Genomic DNA, 13,535 nt, shown 5'->3' with positions numbered 1-13,535 from the left:
CAAAATATGCATTTCTGGAGCCACACAGAGAAGCTTTCTCGCTAAGAAGACCTTGATTGTTGGCTGAAGCAAAGGTCTCTCTCTCCCTCGGCACCACATTAAGGCATCCTTTAAACGTCACAAACGCAGCTCAAGTTTGGTGTTGATGCCAGAAAGGTGCCCCCCCACTGAATGCCAACCTGTATTTTTCAGTCATCACGCTGTCTTCCTCCTCTTCGCGTTCTGTTATTTGAATCCCCCTCCTCACCCTCACACGCACACGCTCACACTGTTATCTGGTGCCGCCAGTCAGGAATGCAGGCCTGAGATCAGAGGAGCAAGCAGCAACAGGTCCTCCTGAAAAGAGGTGAGGAAGATCCACACAAAGAATCTGCAGCTGGCTCCGCTACCACGAGGTAGGAGTCAGAAGAACGTAGCGGGGCTTTGCTATGGATGCTATGTATTTCCTGGACAACTGGAGGAAGGTAATCAGCCGTCAATCAGTGATCATAATAATAATAATAAGGTAATCAGCCTTCATCATCAGAGAAGATGAAGGCTCTCTGCGTGAGTAAGAGAACTGGACTTGTCTAGGTCTCAAATACTCCCCCCCCCCCTCCCCGGCTAGTTTATTGTTATTTTGCGGCTGTTTTGAGTTTGATTTCCTGGGGCTGACTCTTCAGAATCCTTTCAGGTCTATCAGAAAAGGAAATATGGAGTAGTGTGTCGTTGTCCCGAGGGTTCACAATCTCACCTCTTCTCATGTGAATGACGGCGGGTTCTCTCCAGTTCCCCTTCATTGTTCTAATGATTTGCTCTGACTTCTCCTGTGTGGCTTTCTGTTTGCTCACAAGCAAGCGCAAGAAGGTACCGGGTTCGATTCCCATCTGTGCGGACTGCGGAGTTTGTATGTTCTCCCCGTGTGTGCGTGGGTTCTCTCGGGGTTCTCCAGTTTCCTGTCACCACCAAAAGCATGCAACTCAGCCAAACTGGTTGCGCTAAAATTATCCGTAGGTGTGAGTGTGCGCGTGAATGGTTGTCCATGTGCGGCCCTGCGATTAATTCCTGCAATAAAGACAAAAGCACTTTTAATGCTGTGTTTTCCTGCAGAAATGAGCTCGTACACTCGTACACTCAACCAGTGTCCTTTCCTCCTTCAGGATCTTCATGTGTCTCAGGGAGCCGAGGACATCTCAGTGGACATGGACCTGAACAGGAACATGCCGGGGACTGGACAGCAAACCTGGCAGGAGTTGTTACAGGTGAATGTGTGTGTTGTGGAGCACTGAGAGATAGAGGGTGTGAGGGAGGGAGGAAAGAGGGGGGGGGGGAGGGGGAGTGAGTCATAAACAGAACTTACTGTTCTTCACAGAAACCGTCTGTATGTCTGTAAGTCAGTTGGTTTCCAGTGTGGAGTCAGTCACACAGTTAAAGCTTTCATTGAGGGTTTCCATTGTGCTCAATGTTGGCACACAGGCTTCTGGGAACTCCCATGGATGTGAACATTTAGCTGGAGGTCCAGCAGACGAGGCAGCAGGTCAAGCTGCAGCAGAGACACTTCCTCCATGGCATCCATTAATGAAACAGACCTGCAGGTTCAACATCTGAGATTCCCGGCTGAGCCTAACAATTCTCTCAGGCACTGAGGAGGGGGTCATGTTTGTGTGGAGTGTTTTCTTATGTGCATACAAGAAGATGGATGGATGGATAAAATTATAATTTACAGTCAAATAAATGGTGCAAGTTTTAAATTTTCAGTGCTTTAAAAACATCTCACCCAAAAGCACATAGCACACAGGTAAGTCTTTAACCTGGATCTAAAAGTCCGAACCGATGGTGCTGATCTCAGTTCGCTGGGACCTTTGTTCCATTTGTGTGCAGCATCAAAGCTAAATGCTGCTTCACCGTGTTACGTTTGAACTGTGGGCTCGACTATCTTACCTGAGTCTATTGATCTCAGAGCTCTGTCAGGTTAATTAACTTATTCTGGGTTTAACCCATTTACTGATGCATCAACCAGCAGCAAAACTTCTAAATCTATCCCATAGCTCGCTAGGAGGCAGTGTAAAGATTTAAAAACTGAATAGATGTGTTCTGATCTTTTCGTTCAGGTTTTTGTTCAACACTTGAACTGCAGAGTTCTGGATAAGCTGCCGTTGTTTAATGCTCTTTTTGGGGGAGCCCAGTCAGGAGATCTCCTGGTCTTGACTTGATGTGACGACTAAATGTCGGATCCGAGTCAATCAGCATGACTAGGTTCCGGACTTGGTCTTTGGTCTCTAGAGACGGGGTGGGGACTCATTATTAACAGCAGTCCTTTTCTCTTTGTTAGCAAAAGGAATAATCTCAGTTTTAATTTCCTTCAATATGATTTAATTGAAGGAAATCTTGGTTCATCCAATCAGTGATTTGTTCTATGCACACATACAGTGAGTCCAGTTGACTCTTCGTCTTTGTGATCCTGTGGGCAGCAAATTATCATCCCACGGACCACAAGTGGCCGCGACTTTGAGACCCCCGCTTTACAGTCTGAAATTCCAACTGTAATTGTCCTAAAACAACAAAGGTGTTGCTGCTACCCTTTGAGAACATCCCCGGAACCACAGATGTTTGTTTCATTATCACCAGTCACCATCTGTTTGTCACCTTTCCCTGCAGAGCACTTCACTGGACCTGACTGAGAGCAGGAGGGGGCTGACGTTCCAGGCAGAGCGCCCCCACCTGGTCAGCCTTGGTAGTGGACGACTGAGTACAGCCGTTACCCTGCTGCCGCTGCCTGAGGGTGAGGCACCTACGCCATCACCAGCCCAACAGTTCCTCTGCGCATCGTTAACGCTGTTTAATGTCTTACAACATCCATCCATCCATCGTATCTGGGGCCGGGTCGCCGAGGCAACAGTCCCAGCAGGGATTTCCAGGACTACCCTCACCGCAGACTCCTCCTCCAGTTCGATTCCTATATCTGTGCAGAGTTTGTATATTGTTTCCGTTTCTGCGCAATAATTCTCTGGCTTCTCCAGTTTCCTCGCACCTCCAAAAACATGCAATTTAGGTTAGTTAGTCAGTTAGGTATTTACTTTTTTATATAGGGACAGTATACAATGAACATTAACCACTAAGGAGCGATGCATTGTACCGGGTTATTGCAAAAAATAGGAACAAATCTATATATTTTATTATTTGTCATTATGCATACAATACAAAGTACAAACAGACACAATTAGATGCTTATTTCCACCTCTCGTCCCCAAACTACCAGCAATTTATCATCTTCAATTCACCGACGTTGCGTGTTTTCGGTGGAGGGAGGAAGTTGGAGAACCCCGGAGAGAACCCACGCCGATACGCGGGGAGAACATGTAAACTCCTCACAGAAATTCCCCAAACCCAAAGTTGGATTTGAACATGAGAATTTGAGACCCCGCTGCTGTGAGGCAACAGCGCTACCCACTGCGCCACTGTGCCACTGTGCTGCTGCGAATTGACCATTCCAAATTGTCTGTAGGTGTGAGTGTGTGCATGAGTCGTCTGTCTATGTGTGGCCCTGCAATGCGCTGGCGATGCATCCGGGGTGCAGCCAGCCTCTTGCCTGTACTCAGGTGGGATAGGCTTCAGCAACACTCGGGGCCCGCAAGCAGGATAAAGCGACTGTAGAACAAGAACATGGATGTATAGGCACACACACACACAGACACACACACGCACACGCACACACACACACACACACACACACACACACACACACACACACACACACACACGCACACACACACTGGTGGCCTGACTTATTATTTCTTTCTCTCTGTCTTTGTTTATGTCTGATGATCTTTTGGTCGGACAGTTAAGATGCTGATCTGTCTGTCTACCCGCCGATCTCTGTCTGTCTGTCTATCTGTCTGCCTGTATGTCTGGAGACAGTGTATGTAAGATTCCCTTTCTTCTTTTGTGTAAATTCCACTGGGGATGGAGATTTTTACATACCGATCTAAGCCCACACTCGCTAATGTTGCTGCCATTTCTTCCTTCTTCAGGAAGGACCACGCTGGGTCATGCTGCCATGGACATTAGCATCCAGGGCCCAGGAGTGGCTGCCCAGCACTGCTACATAGAGAACAGTTCAGGGGCCGTCACCTTGCACCCTTGTGGGAACCTCTGTGCTGTCGACGGGCTCCAGGTCCAGCAAGCTGTCCGTCTGTCACAAGGTGGGAATCACTGCCTGCGTCTGTCGTGGTGCGCTGCTTTCTGCTGGACTGACTGGAAATCCCAACTGCCTGCTGATGTGGATGAGCTCATTCACTGCTAATCATAGATCAGCCCCTGATAACGGGGTGAAAGCAGGTTCATACAATGGAAGGCATGGTTTTAAATAGTCGTCAGTCGAACAATAGCCTGAAAATAAAAGCTTTAATGTGCTGAGATGTTCGGACACTGAAGAAAGAGAGATGGATTCATTCTGAATCTAGAAGAGTGTGGGTGGAGCTTAACCCGGGTTATCGTGCTATCATGTGGAGGCAAATAAGGATTTTCATAGAGGATGACATTTCAGTTCTGAGGCAAGGGTTAGGGTTTCATTTGGGACAAATGAGTGAGTGTGGAAGTTTGGAACCACTGGTGAGTAGTTTAACCCTTTATTGCCAAACGTATCATATTTGATACACATGGTCTTTCAGCATTTTGAGACTTCTACTTCACAAATCGCTGATATGTATAAGCCAACACATGCATCTGCATTTTCCAATAAAGAAATTCTGGATTTTGCAAAATTTACATAAATTAGAGCACTTAGATAAAAATGTATGTTTTTTTCGGAGGGGGGGGGGGTTTGTCAGAAGGGTTAGGGTTAGGGTTAGAGTCCTCTTGTTGCAGTGTGAAAACAACCTTAAGACCTTAAGACCTAAGAGTGTTCTGACGATTACTTCATGGGGCGGCCTTTAAAGGGTTAAATTCACTAACAGGTATATTTTTTATAGCCCAATCAGGGCAAGTGCTGATTAAGCCAACCAGAGGGGAAGTCACACTGTAAGCCATGTAATTGTGATGACAACGTTTACATCAGAGCCTCGGAGGGCGCTCAGCGCATTATGCAATACGGGACTCTTCTCCTGGTGACTCACATTGCTGCTGGGGAGTCGATAAGAACTTATCTATACAAAAGGCAATCAGGAAATACACACACGATAACGTTGCACCTGCCTAAATGCCCTCTGCATATTGTTTCCTATGTCCTACGTGACTTTGAGATGTATCGCTGAGGAACTTGTGTATTTTGTCAGTCAGTCTTGGCTGTGTAACCCTGGCTGTGTAACCTGAGCAGGGACATGGGGCTATTTATACTGCCTCTCTACCCCAGACAGACACCACTCTGGCCCATGAGGGGGGGGGTTTTAGGTCAAAGAGCGAGTTTTGATGGTAAACCAGAATTCATTTTCTTGACCCTGGAGGAGCTGTTATCAGGAAACAGTTCCGGTCGTGATGTCGAGCCAGATTTATGGCAGGAGGTGGAGCAGACATTACTGGTTACACAATGTGTTACCAACAACGCCCATGAGCTACACACATTAGGTGAGTAACAGGGGGCGGTACATTTCAGTGGTACGTGGGCCAGTGACGGATGGATGGAAATGATGCATCATACTGAGTCATGACTGGATGTTGGTGTGTTTCACATTCATTTTAAGGCAGCTCAAGAGTCTGACTTGTCTTGGCTACAATTGATAGAAAGAACATATATTTACTCATTGTTTGGAAATCTTTGGTGTTCTACTGCAATCTACGAGAGTCGAGTACTGTCTACTACAGTGTACTACAGTCGAGCACAGTCTACTATAGCCTAGTACAGCCTGGGACAGTCTACTACAGTCTAGTACTGTCTACTACAGTCTAGTACTGTCTACTACAGTCTAGTATAGTCTCCTACAGTGTACTATACCATTGACTACGGTCTACTATATACTAGTACAGCCTCTTACAGTATAGTAAACGCTCTGTAGTTTATTTCCCTCCTTTCTAACAGCCTGTGTCTCACCCTCTTCCTCCTCTCTCCTTAATTTCTCCCCATCCTCTTTGACAGTACATTATTCCTCCTCCGTTCTTCCTGGGTTCTGTCCATCTTCTCTGATTGCCTACCTGTCTTGTCGTCCTCATTTAATTCCCCTCTCAGTTTTTCCCCTTCTTTGACAGCCTGTCTCTCTTCCCTGTCCTCCCTCTCCCCCCTCTGACAGCCCTCCCCTCGGGGGATGTCTGTGTGTGAACCAGCTGTTTCTTGCTGGAGCCCCTGTTGGGTAGCGTCCTGACGCCCTGGGGAGACAATAAGCGCAGGTCGCGCCGGCTTCAGCGAACTGAGATCTCACGACGCACCCGTCGGTTAATCCGAGTTTTAATAGGTGGGACCAGCGGCCGCTCCGAGCGTCGATCTGCTGAACACATCCCGTGTATCAGGTTAACTATCACACCAAACCCCAGTCGGGATTTGAGCCCGAAACGCCCCCCGTTGCACGTGTCTGGATGTGAAGGAGGAGACATGAAAACGTCGGAGGGATAGTTGACGAACGTTCACCGGAATTAAAGTAAGTAAAGTCGCTCCTGTTCTACGAGCTGGACCCGGTGGCTTGTACCGACCTGAATGGGCTTTGGTGTCTGGTGTCGTTAAAGTTCTCCAGAGTGTTGGACGGAGCTGTCTTGTGCCTCTGCCGGGTTAACTATTTGTTGCTCGAGGAGCAACTAGAGCTCTCTTATTTTAGATAAAGTGTTCTATCGGCTCGTTTGGCTCTCTTTAGAAATCCAATGAATAGAACTTCTGTGTCTCATCAGTCAACTGCGTGTTGTGGACGAGCATTAGTTCTGGGTTGGCCTGGTTTCAGAGGAGGAGGAGGAGGAAGAGGAGGAGGTGTTGGCTCCTTCACTGCTAACTCACTTTGGCTTCCTGTCACTGAAGTTGACAGTGGGGCTGATTGCGAGCTGAATTAGTTATTTCTGATATCTCCTTTCAAGATGAGCCCATTATAAAGGATTGGGGTCTTAATCCACAAGACATTTCAAGAAGAAAATGTGTAATTTACACGTAAGAAGTCATAATGCATTCATAATATTGCAATAAGATACTTATTATATTAACGTCATGGTGTTGAAATAAAATAGCCTTATGGAAACAGTCATTAAGTTGTAATTTAAGTAAAGAAAAAAATGGAATGTATTTCCTCACACATATTTCAATTAATGTTGAGAATTGACACGATGTAAATAAAGTTTTCTTGGCTTAATTTTATGATGTTATTCTAATATTACGATATTATGAATTCTTGTAATATTCTGGGTTCGTTCTTGAAATCTCCATTATTTTTCCTCAGTTTGGCCCCAACACCAAAATATAGATAAATGTGAGACAGTAAATGTTGGTGTGTCACACATGGATCGGGAGCCTGTTGCTGTGTACAGACAGTCAATGCTCGGACTCTGAGCGCTTCCTGCATGTGACTTCTGTTTATAGACTACAAACATATACAGGTCTGTAAATCCAGCCTGGCATGAGCGGACCTCACTTTGTCTGTCTACTATTACACTGCTATTCCTGTTTGCCAATGTGACCAAACCAGGGCTGGCCACTGGAATAGAATAGAGATTTCCTTTCACGCACATTGCATATTCTGAGTACTCCTAGACCCTGACTTCTAAGACTATCAGCTCAAATCCGGAACCAGAACTGTGCTGCAGCTCATTCACGCTCCAATGCTGCGTCATCTGTCTCTGACAGACTGTGGCCGCCTCCAGTGACGTGCGGTGAGGTTCGTGGCTGAGGAGGCCTTGACTCTTTCAAAGTCAGATTTACAAATACTGTATTATATGTGAATTCTACAGAGTAGCATAAATTCACCAACTTGGCTGCTTGCATATTGTCTACTGGTTATGTTTTATATCCCTTATCAGCATTCTTTACACACAGATAAGCAATACTAATATGTTACATGAAATACATGACCTACACTATAAAAAATACACAAATTCAGCGATATTGCCAATACAAACGATTGGTCATACAATAATAACATTTCTGTCACAGATCAGTGGACAAATATTAGCAAATGTTTTTTTTTTTAATCATTATTTGTTTTTTATGATGACACAGGGACAGGCACTGCCTCCCCTGACTGCACGTCACTGTCCGCCTCACTGTAGGGAGAGGATGTGAGGAATCTGGGGGGAGACCCTCTTCAAACGGGCCTCTATGAATGGGATGTGGATCCCAGAGCTGGTAGCAGCTGGCGCTCAGTCAGCGGGTCAGCGGGTCTTCCTGCATGTTGTCTCTGACCAGGCATCCTCTGACAGCACTGAGGTCAAGGAAATGTGTCTGACTGGTTACTGCGGAACAGCAGCAAATGCACTGCGACTAAAAAAACCTCAAGCACACAAGAAAATTAAGATAACACTGAATGATGGGAGAATGATCTCCAAAAGCCACTCATAGGCCTGTCACCTTAGCAACTATCAACTATCAACTATGTAACAGCCAAACATCTAAATCTAATTTTTGCACACAGTTACAGAACCTCAACCTCTAAACATGACAGTTGTTTTCAGGAACTAAAATTTATTCCCAGAAAATTCAAAGTCAATGTTGAATTTTATTTCATCTAAAGTTAAATAAAGTGCTTAAAATGTCTGTCCATTATGGTTTCCTGTATTGAGTCCATCCAGGTTCTATTGCTAGGGAATGGTGAAGGGTTTGGAGTAAAGAAAACTTTCTTTACTTCCAATAAAAAGTTCAAGACTTGAAAATGAACTGATTATCGTGACACTTTACATTAATAAAAAGACTACAATTGCACATCTACAGGTAATTGTCACGCCGTTCAGGCCTGCAGCCTTCTGTCAAAGGGAGCATGTTTATCAGCAGGGGTGTATGAGTAAAGGGGTGGGAGTGGGAGGCATGGAAGGGAACATCTGTTCAGACGAGCGCTAACCAGCCTCTGACATGCTGCTGAGATGGAGGCAGCAGCTGCTGGGTGCTGCATCTGGCATGGATGGAGATGATCATGCTGCATTTTAAAGGTTCTAGCGAAGTCCAGTATGTTGAAGGATGAATTCTGTAGTGTGGAAGTAAATGCCTCATGTCTGTAACTCCAGCAGGCGCCTGATTAGATATACTAAGTTGCTGCATCATTCTTGACTCTAAAGATGGATTGGCTTGGTTTCAATCCTTTTGAATTTTGCAATTCTCCATACTGCATTCAGATACTGGAGGAGTGTGTCAGCTGTTATAATCATAGACATCTGATGTAAACTCCAACACAAGCCCACACCAGCCCACCACATCTCACTGTGGGCAATACCAGCCCTATGGAGGGGTTTGGTTCCAGAGCCTAAACTGTGGGTGGAGGTGAGTCCGACTATATCTAGACAGCACCTCTCAACCTCCCTCCCTCCCTTGTTTTATTTATTTATTTCATAGGAGCTTATGAACTGCCCCTCGTCTGACCTGTAACCCAGGACCTGTTTGCCATGGGAACCCCTACCAGGAGCAAAAAAAGCCCCCTGACAACATAGTCCCTGGGATCATTCTGGCAGTCAAACTCCCACACCATGATAAGGTGGCAGTTCAAGGGGGAGTATGTAAAATAATAGAAATAAAAAATGGTTAACCGGTGGAAGGCATAAATCAGGAATGAGAGAATGTTTTTACAACGAAGTGAGATGCAAATATGCCGGAAGTACAACAGAATAGATTTCATGTAAAACTCAGTGGAATGTTGAATATAATAATTATTAATATAAACATTTGAGGCTGAGAATAGAGAGACGCATCCAGTTTTTTGGTCATCTCCCATCATGGTAACTCATCAGCATCACTCTGCTTTCAGCATGTGATCATTTCTTACAATCTATCAGGCGGGTTATTCCTGCATGGTGGGAATGCAGGGTTAGACCTCGGCTCACCCCCCTCCTCCTCTTCCTCAGTGTACTCCTTTCAACCCAGCACCATATCATTCTCTGGTATGCGAGTCTGTTAACTGGTGGGGTTGACTCTCTGGCCTTTGCTGAGGCTGTAAACCATCAGGTTTCCAAAGCAACCATTTGCCATAGTTTTGACCATCCCTTTGTCTGCAGTGCTTTGTTGCTTTTCAGTGGCACTGCAGTAAAATAAAAAGAAATTATCGTTAACTGAATTAAAGTCAGAGCATCTACAGAGTAGTGAAGCATTAAGTGGTGATTCAAAATGAAAACGAATTAATTTTCAATACCATGAAACTGAAAACACTGAACTTTGTTTTCCTAAATACAACAAGTGTGGAATTCAGAGGGAGCGATGTAATAACAGGCTCTGTGGATAATGTGCTTTTCCACAGAGCCACTGTATGTCTATAAAGCAGAACTTAGGCCAGGGGTGGGCAAACATTTTGACTCGCGGGCCACAATAGGTTCTAAAATTTGACAGAGGGGCCGGACCGAGAACAGATGGATGAAGTATTTGTGTGAGCTAATATAAATGACACATGAAAGCTATTGCATTAAAGGATTTGGCCTTTTACAGGTAGCATTACAGGGAAAAGGTCAAATGAATGAGGTTTAATTATAATACAATTTTATTTAATGATATAATTTGGACAAGTTTGGCGGGCCGGATTAAAAAGATCAACGGGCCGCATATGGCCCCCGGGCCTGGGTTTGCCCATGCCTGACTTAGGCTATGCTCACACTGCAGGCTGAAGGGACCCAAATCTTATTTTCTTTGCCTCTATTCTACCTGTATCCTATATTTTCTTTGCAGAGACGTTGGTGCTACTGCCCAACAAAACGCCATGGCTAAAAACCTGGCGCGCTTCCTTTTTAATCTTCTTAAAAATATTAAGTTGTAAATGTCCTGCTCTGGTTGGACAACAGTTTTAAAATCGCCACATATGCGCCACCGTTACCATTAGGGCTGTAGCGATACACTAATCCCGCAATATAATATGATACACAATATTTGGCTCACGATACTTTTCAGGTATTTTTCATTCCTGTATCTGTAAAGTGAATCACCACATTCTTGTGTCGACACTGTGGGTGTTCCTTAATGAAAGACTTCATGATGTATGATCCTGACATTTTCCACACTGAATATGAAAAATGGCCCGTTTCGAGCATCGCCGTGTCTTCAGGGAACTGGATAACTCTTCCAGGCCTCAAAGAAACATACATCTACAACAGAGATTAATGGTCTGTCAGCCCCTAAAGAGTCCCCTCATTGCAGGGGACTCTTTATCCTTTATAATAAATAGCTGCATTGCTTTGAATGGTGAATTGATGAGGGCTAAGTTGTATCCATAGAACAGCAGTAGCAGACTTTAGGAAAGCCTTTTAACCAGATGGATTGATTGAGAAAATATCATCTACTCAGCTGCAGCCCTCGTTTTGATGCTAATGGCTTTGCTTTGTGAGACCCTTTCATTTTCTTCAGAAGGTTAAGTTAAAGGTCGGTTTTGCTACATGCTTTTCTTGACCACTACAACTATACTTTCGGCTTGTCCCGTGAGGGGTCGCCACAGCAAATCAACCTTCTCCACTTCACCCTGTCCTTTGCATCGTCCTCCCCAACACCAGCCACTCTCATGTCCTCCCTCACTACGTCCATGTACCTTCTCCTGGGTCGATCTCTAGCCCTGTTCCCTGGCAGTTCCATCCTCAGCATCCTTCTACCGATATAGTCCCTGTCTCTCGTCTGGACATGTCCAAACCATCAAAGCCTGTCCTCTCTGACCTTGTCTCCAAAATGTCTAACCTTCACTGTCCCTCTTATTGTCTCATTTCTAATCCTATCCAACCTGGTCACTCCCAAGGAGAACCTCAGCATCTTCATCTCCTCCACCTCTAGCTCCGCCTCCTGTCTTTTCCTCAGAGACACTGTCTCTCCGCCGTCCATCATGGCTGTCCTCACCACTGTCTCTAAGCCGTCCATCATGGCTGTCCTCACCACTGTCTTGTAGTCCTTTCCCTTCATCCTCGCTGACACTCTCCTATCACAGAGCACACCTGATACTTCCCTCCACCCTTTCCAACGATTCTTCACTTCCTTTCCACATTCTCTCCATCACTCTGCACTGTCCCCCTGGGACCTTCTCATGTACACACATGTACTCTGTTTTACTCCTGCTCACCTTCATTCCTCTCTTTTCTAGAGCAGACCTCCACTTCTCTAAATTCTCCTCTACCTGCTCTCACTGCAGATCACAATGTCATCTGCAAACATCATATTCCAAGGAGCTTCCTGTCTCACCTCATCTGTTAGTCTATCCATCACCATTGCAAACAAAAAGGGGCTCGGAGCTGATCCCTGGTGCATCCCACCTCTACACTAAACTGCCCTGTCAATCCTATTGCACACTTCACTGCTGTTGTACAACCATGTCCGTGGTACAAAACAACAAGCAGTACCACGAACAGATGCAATTGGCATTAAGAAACCCACAGGACGCGTAGAGCAGCAACGGAGAACATTGCTGTAGAAAACAGCAGCGACAATTAGGGAACGGTATTGGCCGGTGAACGGACCCGCACACGTCTGCAACCTCACTGCAAGGCGAAGATAACGGACCTGCATTACACGTGGGGACTGGAATAGCAGCCCAACAGGACCCCAAGCAGTCTGGCCAGCTCCTCCGTAATGTTAACGATCAGCTGCACAAATTGGAAATAGTGTGCACAGATGGTGCACATGCTTCAGTCATGCCAAACATCTCCAGCCTTTAACCAGGAAGAGAAGCGACACACACCTGGCTATAATGGGGAGCGGAAATGTCGCCCAGTACGGAGAGACCCTGGCGCAGCACAGAGGAAAACTACGTATGGCTCAACACACAACATGCTAAAGTACCATTCTGACTGGGAGGATTTTTTTTTATAAAGTTGCTTCTATAAAAAAAAACATTATATCCTTTTTTCAGCGTTTTTGACCATCTAATACTCAAAGGACATTCTTGAGACAGCATTGAATGAATAAACAATTAAAAAAACTTTGTGGGCCGCATTAACAAACTTTCCTATCATCCTGCTGGCTTGCAAATTATCATCTCATCGGGCCACGAGTTTGAGACCCCTGATCTCGACGAAATAGGAGCTCGGTGAAGTGAGTCAGACGGTTGCTGATGGAAAGACCGTGAAGACATGCTGGCTGAGCTGACGTGGCGCTGCAGACCGCAGCATTAACATCTTGATGAAGGGTTTCATGTTTTTTCCCTTTCACGACCGGACTGATGGTACACTCACTTTCCAAAAATCAACGGAAACAGTTTCTGCTTTGGAAAATACTGTGCAGAGTTATGTTAAAAATGATGTTACCGCCGCTAAAAAATATGGGTATGGACGTTTTACAGTCTGGCTTCTTCACGCCGCATAATGAAACGTATGGTGAAAAATACAGATGACTTTATAGAAACTAAGAGACTATGAGATGACTGCAGGTGTAAGTCATTTATTATCCTACCTCATACTGTACACTACAACTGGACTTTCGGTTTGTTCCGTGAGGGATCGCCACAGTAAATCAACGTTCTCCACTTCACCCTGTCCTTTGCATCGTCCTC

The 13,535-nt window shown here is 45.4% G+C and overlaps 1 protein-coding gene across 1 annotated transcript in view; it reads left to right on the top strand.

Annotated features, from left to right (window-relative positions):
* The first annotated feature begins 428 nt into the window (after positions 1-428).
* phldb1b (pleckstrin homology-like domain, family B, member 1b) overlaps positions 429-13,535 on the top strand; it is a 44,378-nt gene continuing 31,271 nt past the window's right edge. Inside the window, exons 1-4 of the mRNA XM_068745410.1 lie at positions 429-464; positions 1,140-1,241; positions 2,638-2,761; positions 4,011-4,181. Coding sequence (XP_068601511.1) covers positions 429-464; positions 1,140-1,241; positions 2,638-2,761; positions 4,011-4,181 — 433 coding nt within the window. The remainder of the gene's footprint in view (positions 465-1,139; positions 1,242-2,637; positions 2,762-4,010; positions 4,182-13,535) is intronic.

Source organism: Brachionichthys hirsutus, chromosome 11, assembly GCF_040956055.1.
Source record: "Brachionichthys hirsutus isolate HB-005 chromosome 11, CSIRO-AGI_Bhir_v1, whole genome shotgun sequence".
NCBI lineage: Eukaryota > Metazoa > Chordata > Actinopteri > Lophiiformes > Brachionichthyidae > Brachionichthys > Brachionichthys hirsutus.
Note: the sequence above shows the minus strand (reverse complement) of the source record. Positions and strands in the feature narration are given on the sequence as shown.